The 24622-nt window shown below is 41.6% G+C and overlaps 1 protein-coding gene across 8 annotated transcripts in view; it reads right to left on the reverse strand.

Moving 5' to 3' along the window:
- Positions 1–24622, reverse strand: part of BTRC (beta-transducin repeat containing E3 ubiquitin protein ligase) — a 271743-nt gene that overhangs the window by 73723 nt on the left and 173398 nt on the right. For all 8 annotated transcript variants that reach the window (XM_089683277.1, XM_089683276.1, XM_089683275.1 and 5 more), the window contains one exon: positions 17842–18073. In XM_089683277.1, the coding sequence (XP_089539403.1) occupies positions 17842–18073 (232 nt within the window). The remainder of the gene's footprint in view (positions 1–17841; positions 18074–24622) is intronic.

Below are 24622 nucleotides of genomic sequence, written 5' to 3' on the forward strand. Positions count from 1 at the left end.
ATTTTGTCATTATCTAAGACAATGAAGTAATAAAAAAAAAAAAAGATATATGTAAGACAAGCATGGCTTTCTTTTGGTGAGGTCTTGCAAAAATGATCTTATTTTTTATGTAATCCATAGACAAAAAAATAAAAACAATTAAAAAAAAAAATACTTTTTTCTACTTTAATCAGTGTGAATTAAAAACTGTGTTACTAAAGTCAAAACAAAAAAAAAAATCAAAGAAAACCTTTAATTCACCAGTTCACCTCTCACACCTGTGCCCTCTAAACAAGAACGACTTTACAATTCTCTTATGGGCCTGTTCAGCAATAATTTTGTCATTATCTACAGACAATGAAGTAATAAATAAAAAAAGAAATATATATGTAAGACAAGCATGGCTTTCTTTTGCAAAAATGATATTTTTTATGCAATCCATAGACAAAAAATTAAAATGAAAAAAATGAAAAAAAAAAAAATATTTTTCTGGTTAAATCAGTGTTAATTAAAAACAGTGTTACTAAAGTCAAAACAAAAAAAAAAAAAAACAAAGAAAACCTTTAATACACCATTTCAACTCTCACACCTGTGCCCTCTATGGACAAGAATGACTTTTAGGGCTCGTTCACACTAGGCTGTTTTGCCAACGCTTGCCAAACGCCCCTATAGCGTTTGGCAAGCGTTGGTCCGGTGTTTGCGGAGCGTTTTTAACGCTCGGCAAACGCTCCGCAAATGCCGCATGCGCGGTTTAGCGGCGGTTGCTAGGCGTTTGCCGAGCGTTAATAACGCCCCACAAACGCCTATAAGGCTACGTTCACACTAGCCTTGTGTGCAGGCGGCAGAGAGGCGTTTGGGAAGCGTTTTTACCGCTTCCCAAACGCCTCTGCCAATTCTGCACATTACAGCACATGGTGCTGTTCTAACAGGAGCGTTTGCGTCGCGCCGCGTTGCGTCGCAGCAAAACGGACGCCTCTGGTCGAGTCAGGAGGCTTTGAAGCCTCCTATTCTCGTCTATGGTGCCGCTCCGCAAACGCCCGGCCGGCGTTTGCGGTGCGGTTGCGATGCGGTGTGTTTGCGGAGCGGTAACACCACTCAAATGCATTATAGGCGTTTGTGGGGCGTTATTAACGCTCGGCAAACGCCTAGCAACCGCCGCTAAACCGCGCATGCGGCGTTTGCGGAGCGTTTGCCGAGCGTTAAAAACGCTCCGCAAACACCGGACCAACGCTTGCCAAACGCTATAGGGGCGTTTGGCAAGCGTTGGCAAAACAGCCTAGTGTGAACGAGCCCTAATGCATTTGACTGGTTTTACCGCTCCGCAAACACCCCGCAACCGCGTCGCAACCGCACTGCAAACGCCGGCCGGGCGTTTGCGGAGCGGCACCATAGACGAGAATAGGAGGCTTCAAAGCCTCCTGACTCGACCAGAGGCATCCGTTTTGCCGCAACGCGACGCGACGCAAACGCTCCTGTTAGAACAGCACCATGTGCTGTAATGTGCAGAATTGGCAGAGGCAAAAACGCTTCCCAAACGCCTCTCTGCCGCCTGCACACAAGGCTAGTGTGAACGTAGCCTAACAATTCTACTTTAATCAGTGTTAATTAAAGTAGAAGGTTTGCAAATATTAAAGATTCTAACTACCAGCAAGAATGAGTCGGATTCCTTACATTTAAAGAACACCTGTCATTTTAGATCCATCATGGCGGTGCCCGTTAGCGAGCATCCACTCACCTGCTGCCACCAAGTCTCTCACCTTGCTGTGTCACTGCTGCATCACCAGCCGTCCCATTAAAGTGAATGGGACTGTCAGCGAGTCAACAGCAGGTCAGAGGAGAAGCCGCTGTAGGACAGAGATGACAATTGCTCTTTAAAAATTCTGACTTAAAACGAGCCTTTTCACTAGTAATTTAAATCAACTTGATTTTAATCAAATCCACCCAATAACAGTAAAATGATGACTCTGGTACTAAGCATTGAAAAGTTATTTACAAATTAAAAAAAACCGCTTTTTAAATTAAATTGTGCACTTTTTTTTATGCAATGCTAAAAAGTAACAAAAAATGGTCAAAAACAAAAAAGTTTAACATTTAATATTAGAAAAACAGAAAAAAAAGAAAAAAAAAAATCTTAAAAAAAAAATAACGGAAATAATTAAGGGGAGAAGGAGAAGAAGGAGCTAAAGCCCCACTTTGGGATAAAATCATACCCCCCCCCCCCAATACATAGTGTATCATATGTAATTTAACAACAGCTCAAAGAAGCCAGCATACACTCAAACCCAACTACAGATTACCTCCTAATTATGACTGCAATTTTCTTATCCTTTGCCTATTAAAGGTATCTGTTAATTGTGTAACCATTCCAGGGGATGTGTAAAACATACTCCTGCCTGCTATAGCGCCGGGAGTATGTATACCTTTGTTAGGTCGACTGTCGGCTTTCTGGTGGAAGTGATACGTGTGGCTATTACATGTTACATATTGCCGCGCACCCCAGAGTGAGAGCAATCATTCTAGACCCATTATTCACTGTTAACTAATGACTTGTAGGGCCATTTAAGCATCGCCTATGCAAAATACAAGGTACCAAAATTTGTTGTTGTTTCACGGGTAAACACTGTTAAGACTTGACATGCTGGAAATCTATTTACTCGGCGCAACCCTTTATTTTATATTTTACCAAAAATTGGAAAATATATTTCATTTATGTGCCCCAAAATTTACTTTTGTGTAGTTTTTCCTGAAATTTTGCAGTTCATAAACTATTGCTCTAGTAGAGTATGAGATAAAACACTGGAACTACCAATTTGTTATTCTCTAGGGTGTCTGTTTTCAGAAAACATATCCTGTTCGGAGGCTTTAACTAATCTTCAGGCGTAGATTTTTCTTCTTTTTTTTTTTATTGCAAACAAAAAAAAATTCAAAAGTGGAACTGGGACTGAAGTGGTTAAGATTGTGGAACAGTTTTAGGTACAGCGACACAGATGTGCTCTGTAAGATGTTCTCAAAAGATTGATAAAATTCCATAAAGAATCATTTAAAAGATCAATTTTGTTTCGATCCATCAGAAATTGCACTAATTTTTTCTTTAATTCTGAAACTAAACTTCATATTTAAATACCGTACTGACCTCTTGTAACATGACTGGTATGGGCAAAATTTGTAAATTAAGTCATTTTTATGAATTAGCTTCACTTTCTTGTTCCAAATATAAACATAGTGTGGTGGGTTAGGACACATCCATTAAGATGTTAGATAGCATACAGCCATCAAAAGATGACTTGACAATAGAAAAACACTAATAAATGGCAATTTAAACTAGCACAACAGAGAGCGCCGCCTCAAAGAGGGACCTGCATGTAATGACTTGCTTCATTACCAGCACTAAATCAGAATATCCTTCCTGCAATGTCCACTTGCTGGATGAACAAAAATGATCTGCAGTACAAATGGAGCAGTTTAAAAGCCAGATTAATGTCCTGTAGTTTGTATTAGTGGCTTCACATTTGCATACAATAAGGGGGTTTTATACACGCTTTAGAAAAAATTGGGCTTCGCTATTAAAATTCTCAACCACCCACTCAAGTCTAATCTCAAGCCAAGTCTCGAAGGAGCAGAAGTCAATAAAACAAGATAGTTGCACTCATAACCTTGGCGTGCGTCTGTTTAGCGGTAAGGGAGTACGAAAATAAAATAAATAAAAAGCTCGCAGGAGGTTATTTCTGTACATGTCACATTTTAGTAGCATGATCAGTATATTATGAGTTTCCTCCGATGGGAGGGAAAAAAAAAAAGCAGCTACTATAAAACTTCCTTTCTTCCAGTCACTGTGCTGATCCTAACTTTTCCCCCACAGTACGAGTGAGCGCGGATCACATGCACAAGGGGGCACACTCTATCAGCTGATTCTCATCATGGCCTGTAAAATACCATGCATGTCTTCTTTTGAATTGATTTAATGTCTGCAAATTAGGAACTCACTCATACAAATTATTTCTCTACAGCCAAGCTTCACCGTTTTCATTTTTTCTAATGTGTAAATCACATGAGGCAAATGAAACAAAATCGAAATTGTGAAAATGTCAAAGGCGTGCTGGTGACTGTGTGGGTAGATTATTGTAACACTTAGACGTCCATGAGAACGATCATTTGGCCACAGTTGCACATATGTATCAGGTTGGGTACACATGACTCAACTCTCAGGCCAAGTTGGCCAGCCCCACTTTAAAGAGGTATTAAACCCAAAAACTAAAATGTAATCTATTGTAGCTAGCCAATCCTTAACCCCTGGTTCATATATATGCGGCCATGTTTTCCGCGGGCACGAGAGCCCATTCATTTGAATGGACTCCTGTGCCCAGTGACACGAAGGGAAGAAGTCCCTGCGCTTCTTTTGAAAATGCAGCCCGCACGAGAACCTCAGTTCACAGTGCAGTTGCGTTTTCCAGTGCAGGCGGCGTGATATTAGAACTAATGGCACCCGCCCATGGGTCCACATTCCTCTGCGCGGGTGGTGCAGCTGCATGGATTTTCGTGCGGATCTACAACCGCACCACCCGCACATATGTGAACCTAGCCTAAAGATGGAGACTGCATTAGATTTCCTTTTTTAAAGTGGCTGTAAACTTCAGACATGATAAATGAACAAAGCATATCCCTCTGTAGTGCATATACACTCACCAGTCTCTTTATTAGGTACACCTGTTCAATTGCTTGGTAACACAAACTGCTAATCAGCCAATCAAATGGCAGCAACTCAATGCATTTAGGCATCAATATGTGGTGAATAATGCAGGCCATAGATGGGTCGAAAATCGGCCGATTTTTTGGCCGAAAATAAAATCGGCCAATTTTCGGATTGTTAGTGGGCTAAATGTTCGGCCGTTTTTCGTTTTTTTGGCAGATTTTTTTTATCGGTAAAATTGGAAAAAAAATCGGCCGATTTTCGCAGCAATGATGGGCAAATCGGCCGATCTTTCACCGATAAAAAAATCTGCGCGTGAGCAGTGACCTGCAAGAGGAAGACAAAAAGAAGAAAAAAGAAGAAGAGGATGAGGAAGAAGAGGATGAAGAAGAGGAAGAAGAAGAAGAGGATGAAGAAGAGGAAGCAGAAGAAGAGGAAGCGGAAGAGGAAGAAGAAGAAGGAGGAAGAGGATGAAGAAGAGGAAGAGGATGAAGAAGAAGAGGAAGAAGAAGAAGAGGAGGATGAAGAAGAAGAGGAAGATGAAGAAGAGGAGGATGAAGAGGAAGAAGAAGAAGAAGAGGATGAAGAGGAATAAGAAGAAGAAGAGGATGAAAAAGAAGAAGAAGAGGATGAAAAAGAAGAAGAAGATGATGAAAAAAAAGAAGAAGAAGAGGACGAAGAGGATGAAGAAGAGGATGAAGAGGACGAAGAAGAAGAAGAAGAGGATGAAGAAGAAGAAGGAGGATGAAGAAGCTGAAGAAGAGGATGAAGAAGAGGATGCAGAAGAGGATGAAGAAGAGGAAGCAGAAGAAGAGAATGAAGAAGAAGAAGAGGATGAAGAAGAGGATGAAGAAGAGGATGAAGAAGAAGAAGAGGATGAAGAAGAAGAAGAGGATGAATAAGAGGATGAAGAGGATGAAGAGGAAGAAGAGGATGAAGATGAAGAGATTGAAGAGGAAGAAGAGGATGAAGAAGAAGAAGAAGAGGATGAAGAAGAGGATGAAGAGGAAGATGAAGAAGAGGATGAAAATGAAGAAGAGGATGAACAAGAGGAGGAGGAAGAAGAAGAAGAAGAGGAGGAAGAAGAAGAAGAGGAGGAAGAAGAAGAAGAAGAAGAAGAGGAAGGAGAAGAAGAGGATGAAGAAGAAGCAGAAGAAGAAGAGGATGAAGAAGAAGCAGAAGAAGAAGAGGATGAAGAAGAAGAAGAGGAAGAAGAAGAAGAGGAAGAAGAAGAAGATGATGATGAAAAAGAAGAAGGAGAAGAAAAGGATGAAGGAGAAGAAGAGGATGAAGAAGAAGAAGGAGGATGAAGAGGAGGATGAAGAAGAAGAAGGAGGATGAAGAAGAAGAGGATGAAGAAGAAGAAGAAGAAGAAGAGGAAGATGAAGAAGAGGATGAAGAAGAAGAGGATGAAGAAGAAGAGGATGAAGAAGAGGAAGATGAAGAAGAAGAAGAAGAGGAAGATGAAGAGGAAGATGAAGAAGAGGATGAAGAAGAAGAAGAGGATGAAGAAGAAGAGGAATTCCAGTGCGGCAAAAAGTGTCCCTGCAGAGAGCTCCGCTATTTCTTTGACAGTTCCTTGACATTTATAGCGGTTGCAACAATGTATCTATTTGTTTCTGAATAAAAACATCTGTATCCTAAATGGATACAAATAGATACAATGTTGCAACCGCTATAAATGTTAAGGAACTGTCAAAGAAACAGCGGAGCTCTCTGCAGGGACACTTTTTGCCGGCTGTAGACGGGATGAAAATCGTCCGATTTTTTTTACCGTTGCTGGTAATGTCGGTCGCCTAAACGACCGATTTTTTGTTTTTTTAAAGAAAAATCGGCCGATTTTCGACCCGTTTATGGCCTGCGCAAGACTTGCTGAAGTTCAAACTGAGCATCAGAATGGGAAAGAATGCAGATTAAGGTGACTTTGAACTTGGCATGGTTGCTGGTGCCAGACAGGCTGGTCTGACTATGTAAAAACTGATGATCTACTGGGATTTTTACGCACCACCATCTCTAGGGTTTATAGAGAATGGTCCGAAAAAGAGAAATATTCAGTGAGCAGCAGTTATGTGAATGAAAATGCCTGGTTGTTGTCAGAGGTCAGAGGAGAATGGGCAGACTGGTTGCTGCAACAATCAGATGGTAAGATTGGAATTTGACGTACACAACATGAAAGCATGGATCCATCCTGCCGGTATCAACGGTTCAGGCTGAATGGACATAAACAAAGATGATACCCTCCTGTGCTTACATAGAGGCAATAGAATAAAATAAAATAAAACAGCAATACAATAGATAACGGCTATCACCTAACCTGATTCCAATAGGTGCAATATAACAGTAAAAATGGTGAAGCGCTAACAGTAGGTACAAATCACAGCAGATATATATAAGCATATAACAAAATAAATAATAAAGTGACAATATAAAGTGTTGATTCAAGCGGATCAAATACAGTGCTGCTGATGGTGAACAGGTGAAACCTGTACTAGAACAGGCGAATCCTTTCCCAGATTGGGAAAAAAACAGCAACCGGCCATCCCTAGTCCACTAAGGGACTGGTACTATAAGTAATGTGACCCCTAATGTGAACCATGAACGAAAGTCCAGAACAAAATGTATATTAATCAAACTAGTGCTGGAAATCAGTGTGAGTATCCAACATGCAGAGTAGCTGTGGCTCAACAGCTGTGTGCTCGTGGTAGGTGATCTTCAAACAAGGTGAAAAAATCCTAAATGGCAGAAATGGCCCCTCACCTCAAAGCGGTGACCAGAAGGGCCAACTCGCCTTATGGATATCAATCTGAAGCCACGTCCAAACCAGGAAGTCGCACGGAATCCACTGCCACTAGCAATCTCAGGTCACACTCCCCACATGGCGTCAAACATATAGAAACAGAACATCCTCCATAGTGTAAAACCTTTATTTGCATCAATAAATGAATAAAAAATGCCCACTCACATGTAGAAATTGGTAAAATCGCATTGCCACCACTAGTTATGGGTGTACTGCATGGATCAGATCATACAGGCGTCCAACCGGAAGTGGGTCACCGGAAATGACGTATCGCCGCGTTGCGTCACGACCACGTGACTTCCTCAGGGTATACGCCCACCGGTGATCAGCTGTGGCCTTATATATTATATGCACAGCAAATAAATCAATAAAAAACTTGAAATGACGGCGGCCATTTTGCTGAAGGCCGCATGCGCATAAGCACGGTTCAGGCTGGTGGTGGTGTAATGGTTTGGGGGATATTTTCTTGACACTAGCAAGGTGTACCTAATAAAGTGACTGATGAGTGTAAAGGTATGTCTCAATTAAGAGCACTAGTTGTCATTCCTTTCTGCTTTGTTCCTCTTCTATCAGCATGAGTCACTTTTGCCAAGCTTTAATGGCACCAAGAGAAAAATGGTGACAGAGGAGGGACCTCCAGCAGAAGGGGGTGTGTTCCTTCCCTCCAATCAGCTCTCAGAGCTCCCCTCACTGAACTCTGCAGTGGTTCAGCTCTCCGTCCCCTTTTTTTCTGAACTCACAGACAAGTTTTAGAAATTCAGCACTTTGAATGGACGCAGAATAAAAAATACTGCATATAAACATGTACAACTTACAGTAAAAAGGAGAATTTGCTTTCTCTCTGTGCATCATGTGTGGCCAGTCACTTCACTGGGTATATATAAGGGCTTACAACTACTTTAAGACTTTTTTTCTTTATTTTAACCTTGTGATTCAGCCACTTCCTGTCACTTCCTGTGATTCAGACACTTCCTGTCTTACGGTGTCACCACTCTAGGAGTATAATTGGAAACACCTTTGGACAATTGTACTATAGTTTCGATCTAAACCCAAGAACAAAAAAGTAATATACTGCAGCTCATCAGTCCTCAGATGTGATGGCTGTATTAGTTTTCTTTTTAGTTTCACCTGTGCTCAGGTAAGTTACACCTCCTGTTTTAATGTGGTTACATTCACTCCTCCACTCATGAAAATGCAGAAAAACCACCCTTAGAGAGCAGCATTATCAGTCTAGTGTTAAAGCGGAGCTCCACCCAAAAGGGGAAGTTCCGCTTTAAGGACTGCTCCCCCGCTCCTCATTAAGGATTGGCACCTTTGGGGAGCGGGTACCCGAATTTGACAGGTACCCGCTCCCACTTCCGGTCCGATCACCTAGCTGATCGGAAACGGAAGGTATCCTTCCTCCCTGTAGTCTTTTGGGACACGTGACAGGTCCCAGAAGACTACAGGACCATTCACGAAGCACAGCGCTACTTGCGCTAGCGCAGTGAGTACCCGGCTGTGAAGCCGCAAGCTGTCACAGCTGGGTGCCCACAGTGAAGATGCCGGCCTCCTAGAATACAGGATGGCCGGTGAAACAAGCTGCGGGGGACACACCACAAGACCGAGGGACAGATAAGTGGCTGTTTAAAAGTCAGCAGCTACAGTTTTTGTAGCTGCTGACTTATATTTTTTAATAGGTCGTGTGGAACTCTGCTTTAGGCCCGGTATCCATTTCTGTTCAAGAGAAGCAAATTGTACAGTCCTGCTGGAAAAAGCATTCAGCTGCAGTGCCAGTGGTTTCTGGGAGGGAGTAACCGCAAATCAGCAAGAATCTCTTCTGGCAAGTTTTCCTGACACCAAGAGAAAAATGGTGATGGGGAGGGAGCTCCAGCAGACTGACAGCCTCAGCTCTGTTCCTGTGTGCTGTGTGGAGGGGGGTATGTCACTCCCCTCCAATCAGCTCCCAGAGCTCTCCTCACTGATGTAACTTCAGCTCCCCGCCACCTGGTTTTCAGATCTGAGAGATTCTGTGTAAATTCTGCACTCTGAAAGGATGTATGGGAAAAACAGCTGTAGATATACAGGTACAACTTATATAGGAGGAATTGTTTAATCTCTGTGTATCCACCTGAGGCCAGTCACTTCACTGGGAATATGTAAGGGTTTGCAACTACTTTAAGATGCACTAGCAGATTTACATGGACAAATTGGAGTTGATCTCCAGCTAAAACTTTTTAGGTAGTTATAGTAAGTTTTTTACACTATGCAGAAGAGCACAGCGTCAGTTCTCTAGCTATGCTGGGAACTCATCCTGCTCTCCTCCAATGATCAGACTTCTGCTGACAAGCCCCCCCCCCTCCCCCCTCAGAGCCTACCACTGGGAAGATTAGTGTACTGCTGTTTCTCCTCTTACAGCTCTTATGCAGCTGAGAACACAGGAAATGTGATCACTTATAAAAAAAAAAAAAGGGAAAAAACGAGTTTATATTTATTTTTTTTTATCTTTACATAAATGTTTTATCTTTCATTTCTATTTTTAACTGTATGGATTGTTTTACAGGCTAGGGTTTACAATCACTTTACATTTTTCTGGCTTGTATATTACTATTGATGTTTAACCACTTGCCCTCGCGAGGATTTACCCCCCCCCCCTTCTGACCAGACCATTTGTTTGCGGTACAGCGCTGCATTACTTTAACTGACAATTGCGCGGTCATGCAACGCTACACGCAAATGAAATGTGCATTCTTTTTTTCCAACAAATTGCGCTTTCTTTTGGTGGTATTTGATCGACTGTGCACTTTTATTTTTTGCGCTATGAAAAAAAAAAAAAGGACGACAATTTTGAGAAAAAAAACAATATTTTTGACTTTTTGCTATAAAACATGTCCAATAAAAAAAATGTAAATTTAGGCCAAAATGTATTCTGCTACATGTCTTTGCTAAAAAAATCCTAATACCTGTAAATTAATTGGTGTAGGTGAAAATTGCAGTGTTTACAAGTGGCGGTATAGATATTGGAAATTTTATTTTTCACAAGTAATGGCGGCGATCAGTGACTTATAACGGGACTGCGGCGGGCATTCTGACACTGGGGGGGGAACTGACTTGTCACTGACATCCCCAGTGACACCAATACAATAATCAATGCTAAAAAAAAAAAAAAAAAAAAAAGCGCTGACACTGTACTAACGGCACTGGGCAGGAAGGGGTTAACATGAAGGAGATCAAAGAGTTAAATGTGTGCTGTTTTCCTGCAGAGCCATCCAAAGCAGTGTGCAGAAGCTGACAGGGAGGAGAACTGTATTGTTTACATACAGTTCTCCTCCCCATCAGAGTTGCTCGAAAATCATCGGGCGCCGGTGAGTGATCACCGGCAGGGAACCGGTGATTGACAGCCATGGCCACGAATGGCGGCACACCTTCTACCCGAAAATGCAAAATCATGTATATATACACACGTGATTTTGAGCACCCGTGCCACCCTGTAACAGTATATCTGCTACAGATTGGTTGGGAAGCGGTTAAAGTGAACCTCCAGACAAATATGGTTTGTTTTGGATACAGCAGGAAAGAGCTCCTGTCAGGTCTTCATTGCTGTATCTGTTCCTGTTGCAACTTAAAATAACAGACATGAAATTTTCAGGACAGACAACAAACTCAACCTCCTGGATGGTCAATATTTGTGTAAATGAGGCAGGACAGCTGCTAATACTACATTCAAAGCATTATTATTGGAAACATAGGTCATTATAATGACCTATATCTCCATGCACCACAACTTTCTCCTTTCCTTTATAGGTAGCTGTAGAAATGTAGTAGTCAGCATAGGTTAAGAACTATTTATTTACATTAGAAAGACAAAAGAAATACCTGCACATAGCCCAGTGTCTTATATCAGTAGAACAGCCAACTGGCTGAGACCTACTTCCCTCCCAACCTTTTCAACTGAGCAGGGGTGTGTATGCTGCAGTCTAAAGCTGTCTCGAATACATCTATGGATCGAATGGTACAATGGAGCTATTTTCACCCAAGGTGGAAGGAAATAATATTGTTTAACTGCTTGTGGTCTGCACACCGCACGCATTGCGGCCCCACTGCGCTGGATCACGTGTGTGTGTTTGTGTGTGTATGTATATATATATATATATATATATATATACACACACACACACACACACACACACACACACACACACACACATATACATTCATACATATACACACACACACACTATATTGCCCAAAGTATTGGGACGTCTGCCATTACACGCACATGAACTTTATTAGCATCCCAGTCTAAGTCGGTAGAGTTCAATATTTGGTTGGCCCACCTTTTGCAGCTATAACAGCTTCAACTCTTCTGGGAAGGCTCTCCACAAGGTTTAGGAGTGTGTCTATGGGAATGTTTGACCATTCTTCCAGAAGTACATTTGTGGAGGTCAGGCACTGGTGTCGGAAAAGAAGGCCTGCCTTGTAATCTCCACTCTATCCCAAAAATGATTTATCAGGTTGAAGTCAAGACTCTCTGCAAGCCAGTCAAGTTCTTCCACCCCAAACTCGCTCATCCTTGTCTTCATAGACCTTGCTTTGTGCACTGGTGCGCAGTCATGTTGGAAAAGGAAGGGGCCATCCCCAAACTGTTCCCACAAAGTTGGGAGCATGAAATTGTCCAAAATGTCTTGGTATGCTGATGCCTTAAGAGTTCCCTTTATTGGAACTAAAGGGCCATGCCGAACTCTTCAAAAACAACCCCACACCATAATCCCCCCCCTCCACCAAACTTTACACTTGGCACAATGCAGTCAGGCAAGTACCATTCTCCTGGCAACCGCCAAACCTAGGCACGTCCATCAGACTGCCAGACAGAGAAATGTGATTCGTCACTCCAAAGAACGCATGTCCACTGCTCTAGAGTCCAGTGGCGGCGTGCTTTACACCACTGCATTCAATTCTTCATATTGCACTTGGTGATATAAGGCTTGGATGCAGCTGCTCAGCCATGGAAACCCAATCCTTGAAGCTCCTATGCACTATTATTGTGATCTGAAGGCCACATGAAGATTGGAGGTCTTTAGCTATTGACTCTGCAGACAGCTGGCGACTTCTGCGCACTGTACGCGTCAGCATGCGCTGACCCCACTCTATCATTTTACGTGGCCTACCACTCGGTAGCTGAGTTGCTGTTGTTCCCAGTTGCTTCCACTTTGTTATAATACTATCAGATGACCGTGGAATATTTAGAAGCAAGGAAAATTTCACGGATGCATTTATTGCACAGGTGGCAACCTATCACGGCACCACACTTGAATTCACTGAGCTCCTGAGAGCGATCCGTTCTTTCAAAATGTTTGTAGAAGCAGTCTGCATGCCTAGGTGCTTGATCCTATACACCTGTGACCTTGGAGGTGATTGGTACACCCGAATCCAAAAATTTGGAGGGGTATCTCACTACTTTTGGCAACATAGTGTGTATGAATACATTATATATATATATATATATATATATATATATATATATATATAGACACACACACACATATATATATATATATATATATATATATACATACACACACATATACACATGGTCCAGCTTTTTTGGGTAGGGGGCACAAGCTCCCGCCACGCCGGCGGTGCTTTCATCGGTTACAGCAGAAGCTGACAAGGGAGTAAAAACAGGCACATCGCTCACTAAAAGCAGCACACACTGCACACCATAAACAGTTAACCCTTTGATTGTCCCTTCTCAGCCAGTGTCCATAGTACAGTGACAGTGTATATTAGCACTGATCACCATATTAGAGTCACTGGAGATGTCAGTGTTATTTAGTGAGTTTGTGTCAGATTGCCTCCCGCACTATCACAGTCCCACTATATGTCGCTGATCACCGCCATTACTAGCATGTGTGAATAAAATGTATTTGAGTACAGTGTTGTATGACTGCGCAGTTAAAGTAGCACAGTGCCGAATACCAGTAAAAAACAAACGAACAAAAAAAAAAAAACGCCCTGGCCATGAAGGGAGTAAAAACATCCGAAGCTTAAGTGATTAACCTATGGTGTGCTTAAAAGGTACTGCAGGACATCCAAATTCTCACTTCGAAAACGTTTTGGCTGACTACCTATAGTTCACAGTTCAATGAGAAAAGTCAGCTATAGGTTTTATTTGCAAATTTTGGAATTCTATAACCTGGAGCTTATCCAACATGCATTGAATAATAGATGTGCAAGTAAAAAACAAAAAACAGTGAGCCTGATTTAATTTGAAGGATGTAAAACCCATTGAGAATTTACTAAAATTAGGTCAACAATTGCAGGCTCTTTTTTTCTCTAAATATATTTTAGGCACTCTGATCAGCTAATGAAAGGAAACTGGAAGAATGCAGGTCCCTAACCTTATGCCCAACAGTCTCCATACATGCCTATTCCTCCCTTGTCTAATGAAATTGTAAATCTGAAATGTTATTTGTGTTTTAAGCTGTTAACTGCAGTGGAACATCTTGAGCCAAGCAGATCTAGGTAATAAACTTCATCGTAAAACATATGATTGACACAGGGTGTATCCCAAGAGGTTCCAGAGCAGCTGAAAGCTTAATTGCATCTGCTTTTGTGGTGGACAAGTGGTGCACCCCAGGGGCTTAAACCATTAAAATCTCACCAGCCCAGAGGGACAACTGGCCCCCAGCCACCCAACCCAGCTGACAACTGACTGTGCATAAACGCCATTAAAACTTAATACTTTGGTGCGTGTCTTTGCTTCTGTTGAGGCAGGCTAGCTTTGGTTTAACCATCTGCTGGTCACTAACAAAGCAGCCACTTTCAGTGCTTTGGTGCATTTGGCTTACAGAAGAAGAAAAAGAAAAAAAAAAAAGACTGCCTATTCTTCAGCTGTGCTTTTAACTTGCAAGCACACATTACTGAAGTAGATTTTCAAATTCTGAATGCCCATCTAATAGCCTCTGAGTGGGATTGTAAAAAAGTGGTCATTTCTAAGCTGGCCCTTCAGAGGCTGCTTACTGTGCAATTTAATAATGTGCCCCTTCCTTACACAAATGTAGAAAAAAAAATTATATATATATATACATACATACATACACACACACACACACATACATATATATATATATCAGGGGCGGACTGACAACTCATGGGACCCCCGGGCAATAGGGGATCATGGGGCCCCTGTGTCCTTGCCCAAACTCAAAAAAGCCTATGAAAAAGGTACCAGGGGCATCTCATGGGGCCCCCTACTGACCCCGGGCCCTCGGGCTGCGCCCGAGTTTCCAAATGGTCAGTCCGCCCCTGATATATATATATATATATATATTCATATTCCTGTTTCTGGCTTAGGTCCTTCCTGCCTCCTGGGATTGCTACGTCACACCTATCCTCCCAGGAGGCAGTGGGGGAGATTTAGTAAAACTGGTGCACTCGGAATCTGGTGCAGCAGTACATGGTAGCCAACCAGCTTCTAACTTCAGCTTTGACAATAAAACCTGGAAGCTGATTGGTTTCTATGCAGAGCTGCGCCATGGAGTTTTAGTAAATAACCCCCAGTGTGTTACCAAAGGCACATGAGCAGAACAGACACACATTTATAGTGAATCTGCGCACGCACAGCGAATTTTAGCATGTGCGCACACATGCCATGGTCTTTTATGGTGGTCAGCTACCAGAAATGGGGAAGGTTATGCACAAAAGCAGAAATCCACCGCCCATGCACATATGCACAAGATTTTGAAAGATGGTGGCGCAGAAGAGGGGCAGGGGTGCAGTTCTGCTTTTTACCTAATTTTGCCTAATCTGCCTATGTTTTGCATCCCCTGGTTCCTTCCTTCCAAAAACAAGCTAACATTTTTAAATAAAACCTGTTTTCAATACATCCTGGTTGTATTCGGGGCCATGTACCCACACCCCCATAGATCTCATATTGGAAGCAGCAGCTGTGTCCATGCAGCCGCTGGATCCAAATTGACAGCAATGGGACTGCCTATGAGTGGATGCACAGAAATCCTGTGTATCACAGCCCTCCACAGGTGTATGCTTATGTAAGTGCTGTGTGAATGAGGCCGCAGTTTCAGTCTGGAGGGGTGGGTGTTTCTAGACATGATGCATTTGCATGTAGGCAGCCCTATGGAGCATCCACCTGAAGTGCTGAGCTGACGGAACTGGCATTTAATAACTAACAAAGGAATGGGCCAGAGACAGTCAGGCTTAGGAGAAAAGCAATAGATGATGTTGGATGTCTTTCAGTCAGGAAATGAGTTGGGCTCTAACTTTTTGCAGAATCTACTGTACATTGTGTAAAGTTCATAGGCTAGAGTTCCGCTTTAATAATATTTTATCCAGTGCACAAAAAAACATATTGTTAAGCTGTTCATAAACCTCAGGGGATGGATGGACATCAAGGCACAACTGCACTGTTGGGGGGAGGTATGTGGTAGCTGCATTTAGGTTTTACATGCCTATAGAGCAAGAGGGGAGATGAGAGGCAGAGGAAGATATCTATGTTAATACATCTGAAATGATTGCTGCCCAAAAGTGGATGGATTGGATAATGTTAATATCATGACTACAAAGCCAGCATAGGTAATACTTTAAAAACAAACAAAAGAAAAAATGGGGCCTGACATTTCTTACATTGTCCTGAAAATGCTAGTTACCTGGCTATTTTGCCGACTCTAGAACTTTAGAACATAAGACATGTCCATATAAAAGTCCCAGCAATGTCAGCTGTCCTTATCTATATACATCTTCTGGGTTACAGACTCATAGGTACTGAAGCCAGAGGGACAGCATGAAAGTCCAACAACTAGTATTTGCATTATGAAAGGAAGATAACAGTCTGCATGTTTCTCTCAGGAAAATGTAAGTTTGTTAAATTCAATGAATACTCTAGGGCTGCTCCATTAGAGCCAAACAAGTAAATTGAGTCTAATGGCTGAACTTCTAGTAAGTGCTAAAATAAATGTGAGCAGCAGTGTTTGTCAGCACTGAAGTTTCAGCTTTTCTTCTAATCAAGCAGACATCTTTTTTTTTTTTCATTGAAGAAGAATCATTCTATGTCTTTTCTGCAACAAAACAAACTGTTTGTAGTAATCTTTTAAATGTACACGGAGCCGTGCATGCGCAGCTCAGCATACATGCTCAGGACATAGCAGTGTGCTGGGATGAATGATTCCCATGTGCATGTACCAGACTCGCGTCATCCCTGCCAGAAAAGCAAGAGGCTGAAAACTTGGCACCCGGAGGAATCGCAGAGTAAAGATCTCAGTAGCCAGCAAGGGATCCAATGGTTGCATTACAGAAAACAAAGGTGAGTAATCTGCAGACTGTAGTTCCACTTTAATCTTGACTAACATTCTTCCTGAAATGCAGCTTTACTAATATAACCAGTTCCAACTTTTATTTTTAAAGAAATGCTAGTCACTTTAGTCTCCAATAAGAAAAAAACATCTTGTATCCAATTTTCACATGAGCGCATTTCATAGATCTGTTATCTTCTAACATCCATACGCATGATTCTGCTATTGACACTGCAAGCGTACATGATTACAGCTTCACTGGAGTCAATGAAAACCATTCTTTGAGCATCCGTTCACATGAAAGTGCTTTCCTGTTCTTTTTGCTGCATGGACCAGCACATTGCAAATTTAGTAGTACACAGCTCAGTGTGGGGAAAAAAGAAAAAAAAAGGTGCCATTTGGGTTGCTGCTGATACATGTCCTCTTGGCTTTAATGAAAACTGCTCAATCAGAGCCAGCACGGAAAATTGTGGGTGAGGTTTGTCCTGCAGGTTGTAAGCAAAAAAGTAAAAACGAATCTGCTCTTTATAAAATGTAGTGCATGCATAAGATCTCGCAGACAAATATTGAAGAAAATAAAGAAACAATATCCCTGCTAAAGAAAATGGAACTAAGAACCCCAGCAGGGAGCTTCGGACCTTACTCTTAGGCCCATTTCACAAAAAGGGTCCAATGAGGTCTGCCTGTCAGTTTTTCAGTTTTTCCATTCACATTCACCCCTTTGGACCAGTGGGTGTATACGGACTTGTATCCATTTACATCCACCGACATCCAATCCGGTCTGCTTAAAAAAAAAAATTAATAACAAAATAATGGAAGGGGATTTGCCCCCTCTGTCTAGGCGGATTGGATCGGTCCATTTACTCTCGGCTGCCCATAGAGTAGGGCAGCTCTTTCTGTATCCACTCTGCAGAAATTGAGCGGGCACGGACCTGTGATACGCCTGCTCTGATCAGCTCCTCCTGGAGGTGGTGCAATAACCCTACAGTCAAGTACCTGTGTCCTTTAATGAGCGGAAAAGAAACAAAGTTCTAATGTGAAACATTTTTCAGTACACACTGTATAAGCATACATAGAATGAATTTTACCTGGCAGTGCAGTGATAAAGTCCCTTTGCAACATTGGTTTAAGGTAAGTATTTATATGTCCATGTTGGTAGTGGCACATCCGGGAGATGAGATGCTCAACAAATTCTACCTGGTCGCATTCAGACCACTGCTCAAAGTACTTTACACAAAGTTCCTTCTCCTTCTCGTAGTTTGCAGATAGCTTCCTTTGCTTGGGCACGATCATGCTGGAAGTGCCATTGGCAAGTTTAGTCTGTGGGATAAAAAAAAAGGATATCAAAATAAATAAAAAGAAGGAACAATATTGTACACCACACAGTTCAAGCACACATAAATTCACACAATGCATCTGTTACACAACAGGAGAAAAAAAGATTCAGACATATAAACTGGCTGACAGGGAGCATCTATTTACTACTGTCAGCCAGCAAACAGCTCTGCATCCTTGCAAGGAACTCAGGAAAGGACATTACCACCCATGCTGGAAATGCACATAAAATACCACAGATTGTTAAATGGAAATCCGGAGTGACACTTTAATGCACGTAAATGAATTTCATGATCTTCCACCGTCAGGCTTACAAACAATTTAGTGCGATCCTATGAATATGTTTCAGTGGGAGGCAGGGACATGCAGATGCAAAAAGGTCAGGACGGACGTAGGAATGGCAATTAGGTCCCAACACAGCGCTCTTTTATAGCCATACCTATAAAAGCATACAATTTCTGAGATACATAAATACATGAAGGAATATAATGGTGGAAAATGCAGAAATTTGGATGAATATGTAAACATGTCAGATGCTTAGCAGAACTGAAGGATCTCTCAGATGAAAATGGCATGATGGGGAATATTTTCTGACGTTTACAGACTTCCTGATGAGGTATCCCATAGAGGACTTAAAAAGCTGCTTTTAGCATAAAAAATAAATATTACAGAACAGGAGAAACCCATACAAATTCCTCAGCGATATTTATGAATGTGGATTTTGCACTTTACATAAAAGGACTTACCTTTAACACATGTATACAAAGGTTTTTTGTAATGGGGAAGGCTACCAGAGGATGGGTTGCATCATAATCCTGATAATGTCACTGCAAAGCTCCCAGAAGTACTTTAAAATATAACTAAAGGCAAAATGTTTTAGTTCAGTTTTGGACGAGTGTAGATGGATTAAAACACAATAGTTTTTATTTAAGGAGATTCACCCTCTCTATTTGTCCTGTTTACTAGCATCATTGAAGGTGAAAGTAGAGAGGGAATCCGCCAATGGAGACACTAGTTGTGGTGACCTTGGGGCCCCCAAGGAACGCACTTAATTTGCAGGGATTTCCTTTCACGTCCTACTTGGCTATGGGGCAGGAAGTGAAGGAAAATCTCCGCAAAGGAAGGCAAAACAAAAGAAAAAACCTGAAAGGGGTTATAGCCCTTCCTTACTCGATCCAACCTGAAAAAAAAAAAGGAAGAAGTTCTTCCTTTATCTACTTCCAGACCATTCACCCGCAACATACTGGGGTAAGGAACAAAGATCTCCTAGTAAAAGCAGCACAAAATACACATATGACTCATTGTTAGGCACACATTTAACCCCTTGATCGCTCTAGATGTCAACCCCTTGGCAGCTACTATCATTAATATAGTGACAGTGTATAGTATTATCACTGGTCACTGTATTAATATCATTGAATGTGTCAGTGGAAGTTAGTCACTTCCTTTCAGCATCAATTAGTGTCAGATTGGCTGGCACTATTGCAGTCCCATTATAAGTCACTGATCACCGCCATTGGTAGTATAAAAAAATAAATAAAAATTCCAATATATATCCCATAGTTTGTAGATGTTATTACTTTCATATAAACCAATCAATATACATGTATTGGGATTTTAACAGGTAACTGAACATATAAACTTTCCACAAGAAACAGAGCTGCTCTCAATAGAAAAGCCTTTTGTCCAGTTTACACTCTCCAAATTGTAGACCATTCCGCTTAATGTGTATAGGCTCTAACGCGTTTCACATCAATCAGAGATTACTCATAGGCGCACTCATACCCTAACAATAAATTCCGATTGGAGTAAAATGCATTAAAGCTCACACACACCAGGTAATATCGTCTTCATTTTGGAATAGGCTTTATATCGAAAATGGCTTTCTTTTCTTGTGGAAAGTTTGAGCGTGAAACAAAGAGCAGCCCAACAACTGCCGAGAGTCTGCTTCTTGAGTCAGGAGATAAGTATTGAATGGTGCAACAGATTATTGTAGTTTGTCTCTCATGCGTGCATGAAAAAAAAAATTACATATATTAAACAAAATATCACCAGTGCCAAAAAATATTGTGAAATAATCCCAAAAAATGCTGCTGCTCCTTAGTGATAACACTAATAAAATAAAAAACAGCGCAAATAAATATTATATGTGCAACTCAAAAAATCTCAAAGATTACAAAGAAAATGTATTTTTGAAATAGTCCCACTCCAAAAAATAGAATATGGTGAATAGAATAAAGTCCGTATTCCAAGACCCTTGACCAGTATTCACACCCATTTGTGTTATAATCACACCAGATATTGGTGAGAAAAGAAAGCCTTAAATTTGGACTCAGGAATCCTAGATCCCCTCGATTCAGCCTCCAATCTCCAGGTATAGATAGAACTCCCCCAGTTGTAGGTAAGACAAATGCCTCAGAACTCCAAACTGTAATTTGAATCAGCCTCCAACCTCCAGGGCCACCAAAGATCACTTGCCATAGGAAGATAATTTGTGCAGAGAAAAAATATATAGTGTAATACTGTAAGACTCAAACAGGATGAATTCAAATACCAAACCACTCACATCTTAAAAGAATGTAATCAGCATTTTATATCTGGAGCCACATCGCCACATAGCCAGGGTAAAGATATCACAGTCAGCAATAGATGACAGCATGTATAGACATGGTTGATTCTTCCCTCTAGCAAGATGGCCCCTAAGAGCGCCACACACCGGCGTGCGCTCCACTCACCGGAAGTGACACGGTACATTGGACGGGGAAGCCGGAAGTGCGTCAATGCGTTTCGCCCCTCTTCCAGTGCCCTGATTATCAGATTATCAGTGTCCACGTTGTACTGGCAGTCTTGCTTGTTATCAACTCCGCTATCCTCACACGGACACAGCGTGTGAAGAAAGGACTGCCGAAAACTGGCAAGTCTGTTTACATGTGATCAGCTGGAATTGGACTCATCACATGTTAAAGGTTTGCTGTGATTGCCCCTTTACCCTGATCTATGATCAGCTGTGTATAAAAGGACACAGCAGTCACAGAAAGTGCCCGATGAGTGCCCTAGGGGAGCACAGGGGGGTGGGGTTCTTGGAGTATCTTCATGGACACCTTCCCAGAACTGGATGACCACGCTGTAGCCATCTTTTGGCTATAGCAGGGTTGACAAGTAGTTAATGTTAAAGCATTCAAAGACATTTTGGCGCGACAATTCGTTGAAGGCCTTATTCTGGTCACAGAGCCAGCTGCAGCTCCATAAAGATCTGGTTTTAGGAGTTTGGTATGAAGCAGCTTGAGTGGTGTGTACAGAGGACCTGGTATCAATCCTACTGAACATCTTTGGTATAGCCCAAAATGCCGACTGAGAGCTAGTTCTAGTTTGTTCTTCATCAGTACTTGACTTCACAGATGCTCTTTTGGTTGAATGGGTACAAACTTCCACAGATGCAATTAACAGTCTCGTGTAAAACATTCCCTGAGAAAAGGAAGCAGTTATACTGGAAAAAGGGGGCCCAACCCCATATAAATGCCCAGATCTATTTCAATGGGATGTTCAACAAGAAAACAAGTGTTGATGGCCAAGGGGTCACAAATTTCTCCCATATAGTGGTCATAGCATGTTTAAAATGACGGGTCTGTTTATCCAACCAAAGTTTGAAAGCCCCCAAAATACCTTTACAATTCTCATTAAATCTGTATTAAAAAGTCTTAAAGCGGAGCTCCACCTAAAAGGGGAAGCGCCACTTGTTTGCACCCTCTCCACTGTCACATTTGAGGTACCCACTCCCACCTTCTGGCTCAGTCCCTTGCTAAGAACTGAGCCGGACGTTAGGCCCCCTCCTTCCCCCAAAGTCTTCTGGGAAACTTCAAAGGTCTCAGAAGACTACGGATCAATCGCAAGGCGCAGTGCGACGAGCACACGCAGTAGGAGACCGTCTGAGGAGTCGTAAGGCTTCACTTCCAGTTTCCCTTACTGAAGATGCTGGCGCCAGGAACCCAGAGGCTAGTGAAGAACTAGCGCAAGTGACTACGGCGCTGGACCCATGGACAGGTAAGTGCCCTTATATTAAAAGTGAGCAGCTACAGTATTTGTAGTGGCTGACTTTAAATTTTTTGAGGAAGCCTTGAACTCCTCTTTAAGAGTTAAACACCAAAAAACTGCACAATTTATAGTAAACCTGAGATTTTTCTGTAAATGGGATTAGAATGCACTTGCATGTTGACATTGGGCATATTGCAGTGTAAATGCAAACCCAAACTGCACAAATCACTGTGTTCTATATGCTACCACGATATACCTAATTTGCATATGTATATACAGTGCCATGAAAAAGTATTTGCCCCCTTCCTGATCTGATGTATTCACTCAGATAACCTGAGTGAATACAAAATGCAGTTTTTAAATTATGATTTCATTTATTAAGGGGAAAAAGCTGCCCAAGCCTGCCTGGCCCTATGTGAAAAAGTAATTGCGCCCCCTTACCAAAACCTATAACTGGTTGTGCCACCCTTGGCGGCAACAACTACAATCAAACGTTGCAATAACTTACGATGAGTCTTTCACATTGTTGTGGAGGAATTTTGGCCCACTTTTGCAGAAATTGTTTTTTTCAGTCACATTGGAGGGTTTATGAGCGTAAAAAGCTTGTTCAAAGTCATGCCGCAACATCTCAATTGGATTCGGGTATGGACTTTTACTAGGCCACTCCAAAACCTTAATTTTTTTTTTTTGAGCCATTCAGAGGTAGACTTGCTGGTGTGTTTCAGTTAATTGTCCTGCTCCATAACCCAAGTGCGCTTCAGCTTAAAGTCACAAATTGATGGCCAAAAATTCTGATTTTCTGGTAGAGCGCAGAATTCATAGTTCCATTAATTATGGCAAGTTGTCCAGGTCCTGAAGCTGTAAAGCAGCCCCAGACCATCACACTACCACCACGTTTTCACTGTTGGTATGATGTTCTTTTTATGAAATGCTGTGTTAGTTTCAAGCCAGATGTAACAGAATGCACACCTTCCAATTAGCTCTTTTTCCAGAATAAATGAAATAGTCATTTAAAAACTGCATTTTGTATATACTTGTGTTATCTTTGTGTAATATTAAAATTTGTTTGATGATCTGAACCATTAAAGTGTAACAAATATGCATAAAAAGAAAAAATTAGGAAGGGGACAAATACTTTTTCACAGCACTGTTGTATATGAGCAGCATTAAAATGGTTAATTTAAAGACACAGTTCAGCAGAGGTGTTGCATTTTGCCAGCAGTATACAGTATGACAGGAATGCAAAGCTATAATTTATCATTTTTTCATTGAGAGGGAAAGGCTCCATTTAACTGGTAAAGCAGGTCAGTTAGTTCGATGGTTGTGGGAAATGCTTCAGAGAGTTTTAGTGATGATACCAATCTAGGATGTTAATGACAGTAGTGTTAGAGAATAGATTTTACGATCTAACTTTCAATTACAGATACAGTAGCTGGTGCAGCAAATTAAAGTTTACAGTATACACAGCCTCTGTGTAGACACTAATCACAATATGAATAATAGGTTTGCAGTGAGTGCTGGTTTAACACCTAACAAAAGGTGTATCTGGCTCTCAGCATCTTTCATATGTTCAGAGAACTGCGCTATATGAACTGCTGTATGTATAAATAACACGATGGAGGACATCATCAGCATTATCTAGGGCACTTTTACGCATGGCCGCTCCACTCCAAGAGCAGAAGATCATACAATAGAGCTCTCTACTTTCATGAAAATCTTCCTTTGGGAGGCCTAGAAATCAGCTGGCTCGGGAATATGCCTAAGTGAATCATTTGGTCAATAAAGCACGTTTTCCCGATGCTGCTGATCACAGGAAAGCCTCTATCCTACTATATTAGCTGACCTGACTAATCCCTGGCATCAAGTGAATACTCATAGTAGCCTTTGAACCTGCTTAATAAACTATAGAAATCTTAAGTGCCAAGTACTGTAAACAAAACTAGGTCAAGGTAAATTCCTACATGCATTGTCTAATCGAGGCACAAGAAACTTAAATTGAAGTATAAAAGCCTGCCATTGCCGAGCTCCTCGTGTGAAAATATGAGCTCTTTGGCTGTTATGCTGAACCTATGGCTTTAGTATATTCTAAGTCAGTGATCCTATAGAATTGTGCAAATGAAATCAGACTTCATCCTGACTTCTCTAATTTGGGTTCTTGGATCCCAGGACTCTGTCCTTAAATAGAGGTAGCCAAGCAACTAGCAAAATACATCACAATTACTGCGATATGACATAGGGTTAGATCCACTCTACTACCTGCTTTTGTCTGTGAGACTCAGAGGGAAAGCTCTCGTCAGTAATGTCTACCCAGCACAGCCATTAGTGGGTCTCAGTCAGCCATTTTTCTTTTATATGCACACCTGAAAAGGCATTAGGCTGAGAGAGAATCAGTGACTGCACCAGAGAAGTAGGCCTCCATAGATAGGTGGAAAGACCTTTACACTTGAGTCCCAGAAGGATGTTACATAGGATGATTCAGGCATCCAATACACAAGTATAATT

Source organism: Staurois parvus, unplaced genomic scaffold (genome assembly GCF_062004578.1).
Source record: "Staurois parvus isolate SC_StPar_1 unplaced genomic scaffold, SC_StPar_1.0 ptg000303l, whole genome shotgun sequence".
Lineage (NCBI taxonomy): Eukaryota > Metazoa > Chordata > Amphibia > Anura > Ranidae > Staurois > Staurois parvus.